Below are 18,988 nucleotides of genomic sequence, written 5' to 3'. Positions count from 1 at the left end.
CATCATCATTCTCATCGATGTTAGTGTCCACCCATTCATCATCATCATCCACCAATTGCAAAGGTCATTTTCTTTTTTCCCTTACTAGAAAAAACATATCATTGCCCTAAAGTATTCCTTCCAAATAATACAATTAAATAAGAAAATATCCTACAAAAGAGATCAATATTTGGATTAAAAAGAAAAGGCAACTGCACAGCCGAAAGTGGTTACAATAACAAAGTTAATACTTGGGGGTTAGAAAATACCCTACAAAAGAGACCAATATTTGGCTCCTTGTTTTACTAACATATCTGCCACATGATTATCTAAAAGAGGAACCCAACAAAAGATGCACCCCAAACTCTAAAGCAATATCAAAAATTGGGTGAAGTCAAACTATCAAAACTCCATAGGTCTTTTCTTTCTTATTCACCCAAAAAGGATCAGTTTGGAATATCCCTCTATTGTAAGACTAGAAAAACCCTCAATTTTAGCTAGCTTCAGACATTCCAACAATACTAGTATCTCAACCTCAATTGTCAAACCCACTCCAACCTGTTTATAGAATGACCTAACTAGCATTCCAGGATGATCCATCAGCATTCCTCCAATTCCTAGCTATCCCGAAATACCTAAGGAGCAACCATTAAAATTCTACTTATCCCAATATAATCAACCTAGTAGATCTCCATACAAGGTTCCAATCTAGCAATATAATACTCAAAGGGGACACCGGAAATATAGAACAAGTTGACACCCAAAGAGGAGGAGATATATAAATTAAATCCCATATTGCTTCCAAAATCCTCCATCTATCCTTAAAAATCATCATTTTGATAAATATGATGTACAATCACCCACTACTTTAGGATAGTTTCTAGTTCCGAACTATTGTCAAAAGAAAAACAAGTAATAAACATTAACCAATCACACCAAGATTCCCAGGGACCTAGGTTTCCTAAACAATTTGGGAAGAAACAAATGAAGAAAAAATATATTGGCAAGCTAGACAAAATTGCTCATAATCAATGTGATGTGAGCCTACCTCTCTTTAATAGGTGCATCTTCACAAGGCAAGCCTTTTGTGGAATCTCTCTTTCATCACATCTTTTTTTTTTTTTTTTTTTGATTGGAAACGCCACAAATATATATTAATATAAAAAAGAAGTACAAGAAGAAGGATGAGAAATCCTCCAACCAAAGACAACTAAATTACAGGAAAATACACATAAAACAAACGAACACCCACTAAGGACCAATCCCTATGGAGTACACACCGCTATCCAATCCAGATGAATCACATTAAGGGGAATCCCCTTAAATGCCTTGGAACAGAAAGCCCAAAGGGAAGCAAGGACCTCTGAATTCCTTGCTTTATCCTCGAAAATCCTTGCGTTTCTTTCCCACCACTCAACCCGAATTAGAGCTATGCTCGCAGCTTGCCACAAAACTATCCCTCTCTTAGAATTACCGAAGCCTTTAAATTTGATGGACATCATGTCATATATGCTCCTTGGGGGAACCCAATCCATCTTAGCTAACTGAAATAACCTGTGCCACAACCCAATCGTCAAGGAACAATGAAGAAATAGATGATCTGTTGATTCCCCGTGCTTCATGCACAGGATACAAATATTAGGACTAAGGGCTTTGTAGGGTCTCCTCACTTGTAACATATCATTAGTATTCACCTTCTTGTGTACCACTAACCAGACAAAGGACTTCACTTTGAAAGGAACTTGGGAATTCCACACGAACTTTGAAGGAAAGTTCTGAGAAGATCCAGAAGATTGAGATAATGCTAGAAAAAAGGATTTGACTGAAAAAAGCCCTGAAGAGGATAATGGTCATAATCTGGCATCTGGGACCGAAGGAGAAAGATACAAATCATCAAGAGACCGCATGAGGCCTTCTAAGTCCTCAATCTCAGAATCTGACAGGTTAAGGCGGAAATTCAAATTCCACAAGAAAGGCCGAGATGGACCGAGAACTGAAGAAATAGAAATGTTTTTGTCCACGACTACTCTGAATAGTCTTGGATATTGGATTCCCAAAGGTTGGTCCCCCCGCCACAAATCTTCCCAGAACCGAATTCTATCCCCGTTTCCTACCACATACCGAGTAATCAAAGAAAACTCCTAAAAGACTTGAGCAATAGCCTTCCAAGGACAGCGATGTGACCATCTGACTAAAGTGTTAGCATCCCAACCATTAGAGTGTGAACCATAAATGCTTAAAATGACCTGATGCCAAAGAGCTGAACCCTCTCTAGGATACCTCCATAACCATTTCCCTAGAAGAGCGAGATTCCTCCAAGAAATATTCCCCAAACCCAAACCCCCTATTGTCTTCGGTTTGCACACAATATCCCACCTCACTAAATGATCCCTTTTGCCTTCCCCAACCCCTAACCATAAAAAATCCCTTTGCAACCTCTCTATTTTTGCAGCCACTGAAGCGGGCATTTTAAATAAGGATAGGAAGTAACTTGGCAAATGGGAAAGACAAGATTGGATAAGAGTTATCCTCCCCCCGAAGGATAAGTAGGCCTTTTGCCACCCATCTAATCTACTTGAGATTCTCTCAACCACTGGATCCCAAAAACCACACGCCTTAGGATTCCCGCCCAGAGGGAGACCCAGATATAGAATAGGCCATCCAGACGCCTTACAATCAAGCATCTCAGCCAATCTTGAAAGATGAGCCTGATCAAGATTGATGCCATAAATACTACTCTTGTTAAGATTGACCTTGAGCCCAGAAATGTGCCCAAACACTAACAAAAGACTCTTCAGAGTATGCAGCTCTTCCTCCCTTGAGTTAGAAAAGAATATGGTGTCATCAGCAAATTGCAAATGGGACACCCTAGTTCTATTTCTACCCACCCTGAAACCCTCCATCAAATTTCTTTCCTCAGCTCTCATGAGCATCCTGCTCAGTACATCTGCGACTAAAGTAAACAAAAAAGGGGATAAAGGGTCGCCTTGTCTTAATCCCCTAGATGCCTGAACCCACCCTTTAGCACTACCATTCACCAAGATTGCATAAGATACTGAAGATAAACATCCACTCATCCATTTCCTCCATCTAGGACTGAACCCCTTCTTTTCTAACACATGATCCAAAAAATCCCACTTCACGTGATCGTATGCCTTTTCAAAGTCTATTTTGAATACGACGCCTTCCTCCCCTGACCTTCTTCTCTCATCCACTATCTCATTCGCTATAAGAACCGCGTCCAATATTTGTCTCCCTTGAACAAAAGCGCCTTGAGTATAGTGGATGGTCTCATATAGAACCCCTCTTAGACGCCCAGAGAGCACTTTGGCTATTATCTTGTAGAGACTAGTGATCAAACTAATGGGTCTAAAGTCTGATATTCTCTTTGATAAACTCTTTTTGGGTATTAGAACAATGAAAGAGGCATTAGTGCTTTGATTGATAATTCCGCTCCTATGAAATTCAGCGAACACTCTCACCAAATCCTCCTTAATCACATCCCAACACTCTTGGAATACGGCAATAGTAAAGCCATCTGGCCCCGAAGCCTTGTCCCTATCCAACTGAAAAATGGCCTTAGAAATCTCTTCTTCGGTGAAAGGGGATTCTAACCTTAACGCACTCTCTTCCGAGATAGGGGACCAATCTAATCCTTCAACACCCCAAGACTCTCCTGTAGGATTTGTGTAAAGCTTCTCAAAGTAATGTAAAATCTCCTCTGTGATACTCTCGGCATTCTTCAGCACTAAACCCCTCTCATTCTCCAACTCCTTGATATATTTCCTATTTCGCCTGCCATTAGCCACTTTATGATAAAACTTAGAGTTGCAATCCCCTTCCTTGACCCATTTCACTTTGGTTTTTTGTCTCCAATGTATTTCCTCCCTCAATATTAATACCTCTAGCTCCCCTTTTCTTGAGGCTCTTTGACTTATCAAATCAGGATTGAGACCCCCTTCCTGCTCAATGGCGTCAAAGATAGCTAAATCATTGAGAATACTTTTTTTCTTTTCTTTAAGCTCTCCAAAAGAAAACTTATTCCACTCCTTCAGTTTAGCTTTAACATATTGAAGTCTCCTCATGAACTTATGACCTTCCCATCCGTTTCCTTGAAACCCACTCCACCAATCTCTAAAGTTCTCCTTGAAATTAGTGTGTTGTAACCACATATTCTCAAACCTAAAAGGTGTTGGCCCCCACATAAACGGGTTAGTATCCATAACAATTGGCCAATGATCTGATGTCCTTCTGATTAAGGCTTCTTGAAGGCCTTGGGGAAAGAGCAGCCCCACGCATTTGAGTAGAGAAAACGGTCCAATCTCTTACACACGGGAGACTCTTGCATATTTGACCAAGTGAATGAAGCATTCCGAAGAGGTGGGTCAAGTAATTCACATTCACTAATAAAACTATCAAAGTCCCTCATGCTTGGAGTAAGGCTAGAACCCCCCATTTTTTCTGAGCTTCTCCTTATGACATTAAAATCACCTCCCACACACCATAGCGGATAAGTTAATCCATAAATGTCAAAAAGTTCCACCCAAAAATCCTTCCTAAGTGAGGGACTGTTTGGACCATAAACAGCAGAAATCCAAAGGGGTCCACAACCGTCCAAAGAGAACTTGACTGAGACCGAGAAAGATCCTATTACCACCTCCTCTCTACTCATAATTTTTGAATCCCAGATGATCAAAATCCCACCTGATGCCCCAGACGCCGGAAGAGCAACCCACTCCTCATTCCTGACCGTCCAGACACTACCCACAAACCTTCTATCACAAATCTCCTTTTTTGTTTCCTGAATCATCACAACATCCGGATTCTCTGACCTAAGAAAATCTTTAACCATCCTACGCTTATTCCTTGAACCCAAACCCCTAACGTTCCAGCTGATAATTTTCATGGGAAAATACAAAGACCCTAGCCTTCCGAGCTAAAACCAACATGTCTCAATGCCCTGTGGGGCCTCTGCTCTTCCTCCTAGAATACACCTTAATGTCTAGAGAGCATAATACCTCTTGCACTTTGGCCATTTTCCCGGGAGACAGGCCATCAAAAAGGAAATCACCCGAAACCTCCTTATGCGACCTGACAATAGAATCCTTAGGGATACAGCTCTCTGACGTCTGGTTAGATAAAGCACACTGGTTCTCCTCCTCAACACGGTCAGGTATGTCACCATGATTTAAATTGTCAACACCACCTTTTTCATAAAAAAATTTTGAGATGCCTTGGTTTTCCGTAGGAGACTGAGGAAGAGGGACTGAATTGGGAAGAATTGGACCAGAGGGATTCGTCAAAGGAGAATCCGGACTACAGGAAGGAAAAGAAAGTGACTCGGGTGGCTGAGAAGGAGAGGGCTGACATACCTCCAAGTTTTTGGCTCCCGGAATTTCGCAAAACCCCTCAAAGATGAGTCCTTTACCTCTGATTATTGAAATAGAAGGTGAGCCCATGTCTGAAAAGCCACGAGGATCAAACCCCACTCGTCCCATTAGCCCTCCTTTGACTTCAACGCTGCTCGTCGAGGTGTCCTCCTTCGAAAGCTTACCAGAAAGAGGACATCTGGAGAGAGGATTCACTCTGATTCCTCGCTCCATCTGAAAGCCCATCCCAAACTCCTCTTCCATGTTGCGGTCTTCCCTTGACGACGACGAACCCCTTGTGAAAATAGGCTCACTGCAGCACCGATGTCCCTGTCGTCGATCGGCGCTTGGAGGGAAGAGGGTAGACCACGCCTTCTTTGAAATTGCCGTCTCTTTCTCCTGCGTAGTGTCTCTCATGTGAACCGCGGGGGCTTTCCCCTTCCTCGCTTCGATTTCTTCCCTTCGCGACCATGCTTCCATACCAGAGGGCTTCGTTCCTCCTAATTTTTGGCCCAACCCCGACGGGCTTTTAAAGTTACAGCCCACGATGTTGTCTGACAATGGCCTAGAGTTGGGAAGGGACTGGGCCTTTAGCTCAACGGCCCGACCTTCTTCTCCGAAGAAAACCTCGGCGCCGGCCCTTGCACCGTCTGGACAGAGCGTCGCGATCGCCTTTGTAGAAGAAGCAGCTCACTGGGGAGAAAGGGGCGAAGCCGATGCAGACTGGTGGGCTTGAGGATCATCTGGGCCATCTTGAAGCCCACGATGCCTCATCCCACTTTGGGCCCTAACCTTTTGGGCTATAAAAGAGGACTCATGCTCTGGCCCAATAAAATTTGCTTCAGCTTGGCCCGATCTGCTCCATCTCCCTCCTGTCTCCCCTTTGTCCGCCAAACACGTCCTTGACTGCCGATAACGTGCCCGGGGAAGACGCCTCTTACTGTAGCACTCAATGTCCCTAACGCTACCTCGTAGCCCTTCTGCAGCTTTTGACGACTGAGAGACGCAACCTCCCACTCTCACCCACTCGTTCCTGTTGCGGTTTACCTCAGACATGACAACGTCAGCATCTTCATCTTCTCCGGTGACTGAAACTGCTACTGTATAGGACCATTCCCCATCTTCCACCTCAAGCAACGCTGGTAACACGACGTTTGGAAGCATCTCCACCCACAGCTTCGCCCTCGTCAGGTCCACCAGCTTCAAAGTTTCCTTTGCCACCTTCGTTACCCTCCCCCATTTCTTCAAAATGAAATTCAACTGAACTTCATCCCACAAATGGAAAGGGAGACCTCTCAATACTAGCCAGCCCCTCCTGAACTTTCCTTGAACCACCATGTTTTCCTTGGGCGACCATTTCCTTAGCAGAATCGTCCTTCCTTTCACTGAAATTCTTCCCTGATCATGAACACTTTCCGCTCTCCTTGTTGTACTCACAAAGAAGCATCCTTTGAAAGCGGAAATGGGATTTATGGACACCATTCCTTTCATCCCCATCATCCTCGCAATGGCTCTTCCTTCGTGAGTCCAGTCTTGGACTTCTTCTTGGCTTTCACATATTACAGCTCTGGCCCATTTTCCAGCTGACAACGTACCTCCAGTCCTCAAACCAGCCTCTACCACCACTTCTGCGTATGACCTTCCTCCTCTGAAAGTGTCCCTATTCATCCGGATATCACCATTCTTCTCCTTCGAAGCTCCTCCGTCTCGTTCATAATACTCTTGCACTGATAGGATCGCCTTCCTGAGATCTTCCCATCCTTTCCCTTTGACGCCCTCGGGGACGACAAGTACTAAAGGTTTCCTTTTTGTAACAAATTCTGTAATTTTCATGAACCTCCCTCTGTTATTGAAGCATATCTCCATCAAGAGGGTCTTAGTCTTGCCCCTGATCTTTCTTACAAAACCCCTAGAAGCCTCCACCTCCACAGCTTTCTTCAAATGCTCCATCAACCAAACCAGCTCCTCCATGTCAAATCCTATTGAAACTACGAAACCTCGGCTCCTCTCTGTTACCGATACCCAAGTTCCACCATTCAAACCTTCAAACTCTACCTGATAATACTTTTTCTCCACAATAATCCTTTCAACTTTGCACTTCATCTTTTCACATTCGATAACGACCACAGCTGTTATGGTATCAACTCCCTTGATGTACCCATGTCAAGACAACACCATACAAGTTTGGGCATGACATCTATTCTTTCATCACATCTTAGACCATTAACAACTTAAAGAAGGCTTCCAACATAAGGCCTAGGTAGAGATGATGAGGAGCTCACCCTCCCCCTCCCCATGCCCTACACAGCAGTCAACTCCACCACACTACGCACTCACTCTAATAGAAGGAACACACTATTTTCCAAATTAATTTTCAACCTAGACACTGTGCCAAACCACATGAGAATGTAATCTACAAATAAATGATGGGACACCTCCATCTCCTCACCACCCCTCTTTCCCACTTTGAAACCTGATATTAAACCACCTTTCTTCAACCCTTCTTAAAAAACAATTGATAGCCACAATGCCATAAGTAGGAAGAGCGATGCCCTAGCATCAATCCCACAGAGCTTTTAAAGAAGTCAGCGGCAACACTGTTCGCTAACACTGAGAATCTTGTTTTGAGATACACCATTTAATCTTATCAATCCCTTTCCACTTCTAAATTCTACTTTAAATGGCATTTTAAAGATGGAAAGGCAATATGCCGAAATACACACTAAACGAGCTTGCATCTATGTAATTTGCCCCATAAGGACATGAAGCTCTTGATCTGAATCCCAAAAAATATAGGCTAATCTCACTGGTTGATCAGAACCAAAATAAAGAGTCGAACTAAATAGCATCTGCCCATATGGTTTGAGACCAGACACCACTGCCAATACAGGAAGAACAACTTCAAAGTCATCAAACCACTCTTCATCCGTGCTAGAAAAGATAATTATGTCATCCAAAAAAATAAGAAAAAGAAAAAAGTACTTGTAGTGTACAACCATAAATGATTAGAAAAACGCTAAGTCTGCTAAATCTTTTAGATTCTAAGTTCAAATTTGCAAATTCCTAGCTCATATGTTTCACCTCCAATTATAAAATTTTCCCTTTTTTTGTCCTTTTTTCAGCAAAGGCAACAATAGAAAATAACCACAGCCTCTAAATGATCTTGCATTCCCACTATTTCCAAGAACTATACTTACATGTGTACAAATACATACACATATGCACATGCACACACATGAGCAGTAACCTTCATCATGTATTCACGTATGCTTAGTGCATCATGTTTAAATCCTAAAGTTAGTAGCTATTTAAGTTTCCAGCGGAAATATAGGTACTTCCCATATTAAGACTACTATTTGCAAAGGTCAGTGGTGTTTGTGTATGGGGGTTTCCTGTGGGACAGCAGCACCCAGCTTGTTTGTTAGTCCAAATGCACATGCAAACAAGCAATAAGCATACTAATAAGCATGGTAATAGCAACTTACCATCAATTAATATTGCGATAGAGCAAACAAATTTTCACTATCGAATCTGAAAATATAGCTAATAGCTACTGAAATAGAACAGCAATGGAACTACAGTATTGAAATTTTTCACAAAATAATATACCCACCCCCCAGTGATCGAAGACTACGAAGGGCTAGTTGGAAATATGCACTCTTGAAGCCATCACCCCAGTCCCCAGCCTTCCCTTTGATGCATACATAATAATATATGAGACTTGCAAGGGCTAGGGACACCACAGTAAATGACCAAGATATCAAGAACATGATCACTGCACAAAACACAAGAAGCAGCTGTTAAATATGATCCTAAAAAAAAATACATGCATGTGGAGTAATACACACATGCACATGCACGTACACGACCATCCAAGTATCCATGGCAAGCCAGTCTATTCAATCCATCCCAGTGTACTCAAATATGTTATTATTTCACAAGAAAATGGATGCAATGTTCAATCTCTACAATGGTATCCACTAAAAAACAGTTGTAATGATTGCCCCGATTGTATTCCCACTCTTCCCAAGAAATAAATCCCTGCAATGGAATAAAATGAGAATAAACCATACCTATACAAAGAACTGCTCCAAGAAGAGAGAGGCTCCAGTGGTGAAATTTCCATCGTGGACGCCAACTGGGAGCATCTAGAAGATCCAGAAGGAAGCAAGACAAGTTCACACCAGCATAACACAAAAGGAAAAACATGGTAATTGTTGGTGTGATAAGATCCAGATTCCCGATTATGACACACCCAATACAAATTAATGCAGTAAAGAGGGTTGCAATATGAGGTTCACTCCCTTCAGCAACTCTGAAGTAATGAAGAACAGGAAGGATATCATCATTGGCTATTGCTGCAAGCAGCCGTGGAGCACCTGTAAGGCTTTGAAGAGCCGCCCCTAAGGTTGAAAGGATAATTCCAATGTAAATAATTGCCGGTAAAGGCCAAGCAATTGTAGCAGTTAGTAGCCTGCATAAAGAGTACAGTTATCCACTAATAGCAAAAACTAAAATAAATAATTTCTGCATAACAATTTTTTATTTCTATTTCTTAACAATGAAACTTTACATGACACTGAGTTTTATTACATGAAACATTCAAATATCAAATTTCCAAATTCAAACTAACATGGTATAGGTAATCACAATGAAGCTTCACCTACAAAATAAACCACACTTGAAAGGCTTTATTTTTTTCAAAAAACAAGGAGATGATGTGGTCACTCTAAGTAAAAAAAAGAAGTTTATTAAGTTCTAATATTTAATAAAAGTAGTAACTACATTAATTATACACACACTGCAACATCAGAGCCAAGTGGTAAAGCCAGTCTAAATGCTGTAGAAATACATAACAGTTATGTCGATCTTTAAAACCATGTATAAACAGCACAAAGCAACAAGCTCTTCATGACCTAGTCCAACCAGAGACAAATTACCTTCCCCAGGCAGTCAGGACAAAAACATGACTTGTTTCTCCCACTACACTGGCATGGTCTACTTTTACATGACAAAAGTGATAACTATATTAATTATATACACTACAACTTGAGGGAGAAGTGCTAAAGCCAGTCTAAATGCTGAGGAAATACATAACAGTGAGGTAGATCTTTTTTTTTATTTTTTTTGATAGGAAACCACGCATGAATATATTGATAAGATAAAATAGTACATAAGGAGGATGAGAAGTCCTCCCGCCAGAATTAAAACTAAACAACACAAGAAAATAACATGACACTACACCGTCTCATTGGAACTACACACTGCTAGCCAATCTAGTTGTAAAACGTTAAGGGGAATGCCCTTAAAACCTGCTGAGCAAAAAGCCCAAAACGAAGTGATGAAATGAATGGAGTCCCAAAGATTCTCTGAATTCCTAGCTTTGTCCTCAAATATCCTAGCATTTCTTTCCCACTACACAACCCAAATTAAAGTTATGCATGCATTTTGCCACAAAACCAACCCTCTCTTGGACTTGTCAAAACCTTTATAATTGATGAACATCATGTCTGAAATGTTTCTCGGAGGGACCCAATCCATCTTGGCTAGCTGAAATAGTCTGTGCCACAACCCCAACGTCACAGAACAATGAAGGAATAGATGATCTACTGATTCTCCTTGCCCCATACACAACTTACAAATGTCAGGGCTAAGAGCTTTGTGGGGTCTCCTCAATTGTAGCAAGTCATTGGTATTTACCTTCTTGTGTGCCACAAGCCAAACAAAGGTCTTAACTTTGAAGGAAACTTGAGATTTCCATACAAACTTAGAAGGGAAAAAAGGAGATGAATCAGGCGTTTGGGACAAGGCTGTAAAGAAGGACTTGACTGTAAACAGTCCTGAAGACAATAAGGACCAAGATCTCGCATCTGAAGCAGAGGTGGATAAATTCATACAATCAATAGAGCGCATGAGGTGTTCTAGATCTTCTATCTCATAATCGGTTAGATCACGACAGAAATTAAAGTTCCATGAGAAAGGGCGAGCCAAACCAAGAATTGAATATATGGGAACACTTTTATCCATTACTACTCTAAATAGTCTTGGATATTGGTCTTTGAAGATTTGGTCCCCCCACCACAAATCTTCCCAAAAGCGAATTCTTTCCCCATTTCCTACGACCAACCGAGTATACTTGGAAAAATCCTGAAAGACTTGTGCAATGGCCTTCCAAGGACAACGATGTGACCACCTGACTAAAGTGTTGGCATCCCAACCATTTGAGTGTGTCCTGTATATGCTAAGAATGACTTGATGTCATAGAGTTGTGCTCTCCCTAGGATACCTCCACAACCATTTCCCTAAAAGAGCACGATTCCTTAAAGGAATCTTCCCAATCCCCAAACCCCCTTTTACCCTCGACTTACACACAGCATCCCAACTAACAAGATGGTCTCTTTTGCCTTCCCCAACCCCTGACCAAAGAAAGTTCCTTTGCATCCTCTCAACTTTTGCAGCCACTGAAGCAGGAATCTTAAACAGAGAAAGAAAGTAGCTAGGGATATGGGATAGACATGAGTGTAGGAGAGTTATCCTACCGCCGAAAGATAAGTAAGCTTTTTGCCACCCGTCTAATCTCCTAGAGATTCTCTTAATCACTGGATCCCAGAATCCACAAGCAGTTGGATTCCTTCCCAAAGGAAGACCCAAATAAAGGTAGATCTTTAACATGTGAAAATATCACAAAGCAAGGAGCTCTTCACAACCTAGTCCAACTACTTTAAAGGAGAGACATGACCTTCCCCAGGCAGTCAGACCCCCAACATGACTTGTTTTTCCCAGTCCCACTGAACTCACATCATCTCCGATTATATATGTGGTATCCTCCAGGACTCATTTCTATGGGGCTTTACCCTCACCTCCTGCAGACCTATTTGATAACCAACTTTAAATTCTACTAGAACCATTGTAGATATTGATTACTAGCCTTAACAGTATTAAGGTTAATAAGGATAAGCCTTCAAGGTTTATTCATGAAAAGTACGAAAAGGAAGAAAAAGATAAGCTTTGCCGATTTAAGTTTTTTAAATCATAATTAGTAAGTAGTTCATGTTTGAGTAACATCTAAGATTTTGCGCATCCAATTGTCAAATTTTCATTAACTTCTTTCCTTATTGATGACCTTAGATATAACAATAGTAGAATCTCCCTCTATAGTTAAGGTGGAGAGGCCAAAAGCTTTTGCCTGCAAAAAAAAACCCTTAGACAATGCCAAAATTTCTACCTCAATAGCCAACCCCACACCTGCCTGCGAAGAGAAAGCTCTCAACACTGTACCAAAGTGATCTCTAATCACACCCATTTGATCAAAGTTACCCAAGAAAGATCCATCAAAGTTCAACTTTATTAAACCTATTGAAGGGGGCAACTAACCAATCACAACTTTCTTCCTCAACCTATATAAGAAGCAAACATTTGTCCAAGCCAACATTAAAAGAAACAAAGGAATATCTGTAAAAAAGCTGGGTGATCGAGGCCCAAAGGAAACTATTAGAAGTAAATCAAAACCCAAATGGCATCCATAGATCTCCATTTATCCTTGAAAATCCTTACATTCCTCTCTAACCATATAAACCATATCAAGAACAATACCACCACCTACCATAAAGTCTTCTCTTTTGGAAGGCTTCCAAAGCCCTTAAAGGAGATAACCATTATTTCTCTTGTGCCTCTAGGAGGAACCTATCAAGATTGGATTAGCAAAGCAATTTTTGCTGAAGTGCTAATCGGTGGGACAATGAATAAAGTGATGATCGGTTATGATTCGACATGAGAACTTTGTAGGGCCTCCTCAGTTGAAACAAGTCATTTTTTGTCAATAAGTAAAGATTGTGTTGTCGACGAAAGAAAAAGCAAGAAAGCATAAACGATGTATACAAAGCAAACAAAAGGCCTAAAAAAATGCCCTACATAGAGCCTAATCAATCCACAAAATCTATCAACAAGGGATAATCCCTAATAGACACTCTAACCTAATCCCAAAAGATATACAATAAGGAATGTTTAATTTCTTAGTCTATGATTTCAGAGCTTTAGGGGGTTGAGACAAGGGAACCCTCTTTCTCCTTATCTTTTTGTGATTGTCATGGAGGCCCTCAGTTGTTTGCTTAAGAGGGCCAAGATTGGAGGTTTCCTGCCGAGGTGGCAAGTGAGAAGAAGAGGAAAAAGGGGGGTGGACATATCTCATTTATTGTTTCTCAATGATACATTAGTCTTTTGTGAGCCTTCCCTAGACCAGTTGACTTACTTGAGTTGGGTGCTTATATGGTTTGAGACCATTTTGGGGTTGAGGGTCAATTTGGATAAGAGCAAGCTAATCCCAATGAGGAGGGTAAAGAATATAGGGGAGTTGGATCACGAGTTTGGCTACAAGGTTAGGGCGCTCCCATCCCACTTATTTGGGCCTCCTTCTGGGTGCTCATTTTAAGTTTGTGGCAATTTGGGACAACGTGGAGGAGAGGCTTTGAAAAAGGTTGCCTCTTTGGGAAAGGTAGCATATTTCTAAGTAGGGGGAGATTTACCCTAATTTGTTGCACTCTATCTAACTTGCCTATTTATTTTAGGTCCTTGTTTTGCATGCTAAGATCAGTTGATTGCATTCTCCTTTATTGTAATAGAACAAGAGTTTTATGGCATCTTCTATTCTCATTTTTTAGTATATCATGGGTGCTCCCCTCCTCAATTAGAAAGGCTTTGTTAGGATGACATGGTTTTTTTGTTCCTTTATGCCTTTTTTAGACTGTTTAGAAGGAAAGAAATAGTAGGGCATTTGATAATGAGGGGCGGTCGATTCAAGGGTTTAAATTCTCCTTCATTTGTAATCTTTGGGCATGGTGCAAGTTGTACATAATTCCTAGTCCTCTTTCCTTTGTAGACTTTGTGGAGTGATTAGGTTTGGGCTAAGGGGGTTGTTATTGGTGTCCCTCTTTGTTTTTGTGTTGCCTTAAGATGTTTCTTTGTATACATCTTATCTACTTTGAAACGCTTTTTTTGACGTTTCTTTGTATAATATGATTTTGTTTACCTATCAAAAAAAAAATGATTTCACAATTATTAAAAGCTCTCTTACTTCCCCCACTCTAAATGGCACAAAACAAGCACAACAAAACAACCTTCCAAACCTTTTTCTTCTTCTTATTTCCTACAAAAAAAAACTCTTGTCAGCTCAAAAGAACACCCCCTAACTAAAGAAGGCATCACCTACTGCACACCAAAAAGAGCATAAATTATCTGCCACAAAAAGCCTACTTTCGAACAATGAAGGATATGGTCAACCATTTTTGCTTCTTTGCACTAGTAGCATTTATTAGAAATCTTCCAACCCCTCCTTTTGAGTTGATCCAAAGTTATAATCCAACCATAAATTGCTTTCAAAGCAAAGAAGCTAATTCTTGATGGCATCCAGGAATTTCGTACTGTATCATAAGCAAACAACTTTGTCCTCCTATTTGACAACAAAGTTTTTAAAGGCAAAAGCATAAGGTGAGGCGTTTTTGTATTTACAAGGCAAGGCATAAGCCTCAAAGCGTTGATGCATAAGCCTTTCAAGACCCTCATTGTAAAATTAATAAATATTTAAAAATAAATAACAAGTTAGTTAGAGCAATAAAATAACCATACTAATAATTTCACACTTCACAAAAAATCATAAGAAAGTCATAAAATAACAAATAAAGTCAAACATATAAGATTAAAATATTTCAACTTAAATAAAAACATAAAAAACAAATTAATTAAAATCAAATTAATCAATTTCATTAATTTGGTCAAAAATTAAATTAAAACTATAAAAACCTAATAAAATTATGTTAAAGAATAAGTGAACTCTAATAATATTTTATTTCAAAGATATTCCTTTTTTCAAAAATAGAATAGGATTTAGAAAAACAAAATGAAAATTAAATTAAATTACATTAAAAGTAAAATCGAAGAAAGGACGTGTGGTGGTGAAAAAAAAAACATACATATGTAATATGTATGTATGCATATACATATGTAAAAAAACATATATATATATATATATATATATATATATATATATATATATATATATATATATATATATATATCTAAAATATGTATGTATGTATGTATGTATGTATGCATGCATGTAAGTGGTCGTAAGACAAAAGGAAAAAGACAAGAATTGAAGAAGTGAGATTTGAGAGACAAGAGGAAAGGGGTATAGGTGACACGAAGTTGTAGAGATGATGAAGGGAGCACGCTAAAGAAAAGTTGCCACTAAAGAAAGAGTCGACTTCAATGGCAATGGTGGCACCAACCTATGCGAGGTATGGTTTCCAGTTTTGAGAGACATTTTTTTCACAACAGCTCAATGCGTTTTAGACCCGCCTCACCCTAAGGGACGCCTCAAAATCGCCTTTGAAAATATTGTTTAACAAAGAAGAATAGAAGGACTTAACTAAGAAGCTACCATTCTTTATAACTAACCACACCAAATTATCTTCAGCATTCATACTCATGGAATGCTCATGCAACCTCCCAAAAAAGACTTCTACCTCCTCTAATTTCTCAGTCATCTCACTGTCCTACAAACCTAGGGCTCCCACTATCATCATCTCATATTTAACCACCCAAGCCTTTTTTGAAGAGACTATAGCATTCTGAGCAAGACTCTCTCAAAGGCATGTCCCCATGCCACTTGTCCTTCCAGAATGTCACCCTATTCCCAAAACCCATCTTAAAACCTATTCCATCCTTGAAAGCTTCCCAACCACCCCCGATTGTCTTCCACATCCCCACTCTATAATCCTCTCTCGCCTCTCTAGTACACCACCCGCAATCATCTATAATTACCCATTTTCAAAGAGGATTCCTTTCACTCACAAATCTCCAACACCATTTTCCCATAAAAGCCTTATTAAGGATGGATAAATTTTTTATGCCCAAACCCCCTTTCTAATTTTCCATGCAAACAATAGACCAATTTTTTACTCATAACGGCTTATGTTCCAAAGCACCCTGTCTCCAAAGAAAATCTCTTTGAATCTTTTTCAGTCTAATAGCCACCCTCTTCAAGATAACAAAAATGGATACGAAATAAATTGACAAGTTGGACAAAGTACTTTATTAAAGTCTGTCTTCCACATTTTGATAGATATTGTCTCTTCAACAAGCAAGCCTTCTCTGAATTCTTTCCTCAAAGTTCCTCCATGTTTGAGACCACCCCAATAGGAATCAACACACTTTTCTCCAGGTTGATCTTTAGTATTGATATTGCCTCAAACCACATAAAAACCCAACTTGTACTCTAAATTCTCCTTACTAGCATACCAAAGAATGAGGGTATCATCCACCAATAACAAATAGGAGACCTCCATCCCCACACCATCTTTTCCCCTAGCTGAGAAGCTTTCAATAAACCCCTCCTTTGATGCCCTAATAGTTTGTATAAACCTCCTACCAAGCTAATTGGTCGAAAGTCCTCAAGTCTTCTGCACCCCCTTTTTTTTGGAACAAAAACTATGAACATGGCATTTAAACTCGTCTCAAAGGACCCTAAATCATGGAGCTCTATCAAAAAAAAAAAAAACCCATTACCTTCCTTTTCACAAAATCCAACAAAACTATCAAAAGGTCACGAAGGCCTCTAATTCAAGTCCTCCCCTCATCTATTTATTTGTCTATCTCTATCTCCTACAACGGATATGGGGCCACACATGAACTTCTAAGCCTAAAAATGATTAATATATCACACAAATTAAAAATTTAGATATCTTCCATTAAAAAATATGTATAAAATTGTGAGCATTTGAACTCCTCTCAAAGGACCTCAAATCATGGAACTCCCCAAATAAAAAAAACCCATCACCTCCCTTTTCACAAAACCCTAACAAAATTGCCAAATGGCATAGAGGTCTATAATTCAAGTCTTCCCCTCATCTATTTATTTGTCTATCTTTGCCTCCTATAATGGATATGGGGCCACGCATGAACTTTTGAGCCCAAATATGATTTATCACACAAATTAAAATTTTTAAATGTCTTTGATTAGAAAATGTGTACAAAATTGTGAGCTTTATATCAAACAAATGCATTTTCACTAAATAAAATGAAGCACGATATTTTAATATATTCCAAACCATAATCAAATTTAAACTATATAATAAAAATTTGTGAAAAAAAATAGTGAAAATGCACATTTTATTTATTACAAAATTGTAAAAAACTAGTGTGGATTCAATTTGACCATTTGAAAAATGAAAAACTAGTCTCTTTGAATTGTATGAATTATAAGTTTGTCCTTACATTGTGAAACAGTCAAATCAAATCCAACACTTAAGCCTTAGATGATATAAACAGGCCTTTTACTTTTGTAAACTCAAGCACTTTCAATATCCAATACTTACAATTCAGTACTAAAGTTTTCAATACTTTATATAAGAAAATTTAAACAAATTGATATTTTATTTTTCAGTAAAAATTCCAACAGGTTTAACACACCACTGATAACAAACCCAAACTTAAAACTATGTATGAACCACATCAGTTGGTCAGATAGGTGTCTGCCATATCAGCTGCCACATAATCAAATAAACGTAGGTAATACAGAACAAGGCATAATTTTTCCATCAAGGAAATGATACTACATAATCTAATAACATAAAGAACTATTTAAAATGCAAAACATGGAAATCCTTGATAAAAACATTCCAAGAAACCTGCATGCACAATCAAGGAAAAATGAATAGCCAGCCATGTGTATGTTCTGAGAGCTTAATAGAAAATATGGATACCTGTCTGTCAAAAGTTTCTCCCTTGTTGCTAGAGATCCAAATAAAAGCACAGAAAATAGGTACATTGCAGAAGTAGAAAGAGTCGCAGCCAATGTTCCAACAGGAATTGAACGTTGAGTGTCTCTCAATGAAGCAGAGCGATTTGAACCTGCCATAATTCCCGTTACAGCAGGGAAAAATAGACCGACCAGTGCACTGACAATAGTGAAAAGTAGGATAGTTAGAAAACCATTAAGAAAATTAACTCCATTTCAAACCCATTTGTAATGTAATAGGTTGGCATGCATCATAGTTCAGAGGAATGGCAGGTTGGCAGACATCAAAAGTTATTGACACAGGAAACCATAATTGCAACAACACAACTGAATGAATTGTGCACCTGCTTCAGTGGTTGAGTGAGAAGAAAACTGATACAGATCATATTTTTAGTAATGCAAAATGTGAAACCTTTCCAGATACAAGAAACAACTGAAAACAAAATCTTACCTTAAAAATTAGATAATAAGAATAGCTAAGGAATTTCTCCAGAACAGAAAATTCGTTAGGCTTTGAATTCATAACCATGGCTCTAAGATCCAGATTTCATACCCAGTGTACTCAACAAATTTATCATGTTACCCAAAACCTTCTCCTACTGGCATCTGGGACATACTATGAATTACATATGTAGACATAGGAATATAAATTTTTCAATTTTCAAAACCACTTGAGGTGATCTCAAAACTTTTAAGAAATTTCTCCACCACCAGATACATCTTTAAAGGCTAATTGGCTGTGATCGATGTCATAGACCTATAATAAAAGCACATAAGATACCGAATCTAAATGTGCTAGTAACAACTACTGATTGGCATATAATGGTAAAAAAACTAAGCTGAGAAA

The 18,988-nt window shown here is 39.3% G+C and overlaps 1 protein-coding gene across 3 annotated transcripts in view; it reads right to left on the bottom strand.

Annotated features, from left to right (window-relative positions):
- CCC1 (cation chloride co-transporter 1) overlaps nt 1-18,988 on the bottom strand; it is a 54,865-nt gene that overhangs the window by 8,521 nt on the left and 27,356 nt on the right. For all 3 annotated transcript variants that reach the window (XM_010657419.3, XM_010657421.3, XM_010657418.3), the window contains 3 exons: nt 18,107-18,301; nt 9,422-9,822; nt 8,962-9,123 (listed from right to left, as the gene is read on the bottom strand). In XM_010657419.3, the coding sequence (XP_010655721.1) occupies nt 8,962-9,123; nt 9,422-9,822; nt 18,107-18,301 (758 nt within the window). The remainder of the gene's footprint in view (nt 1-8,961; nt 9,124-9,421; nt 9,823-18,106; nt 18,302-18,988) is intronic.

The sequence above is a fragment of the Vitis vinifera genome, chromosome 10 (genome assembly GCF_030704535.1).
Source record: "Vitis vinifera cultivar Pinot Noir 40024 chromosome 10, ASM3070453v1".
Lineage (NCBI taxonomy): Eukaryota > Viridiplantae > Streptophyta > Magnoliopsida > Vitales > Vitaceae > Vitis > Vitis vinifera.
Note: the sequence above shows the minus strand (reverse complement) of the source record. Positions and strands in the feature narration are given on the sequence as shown.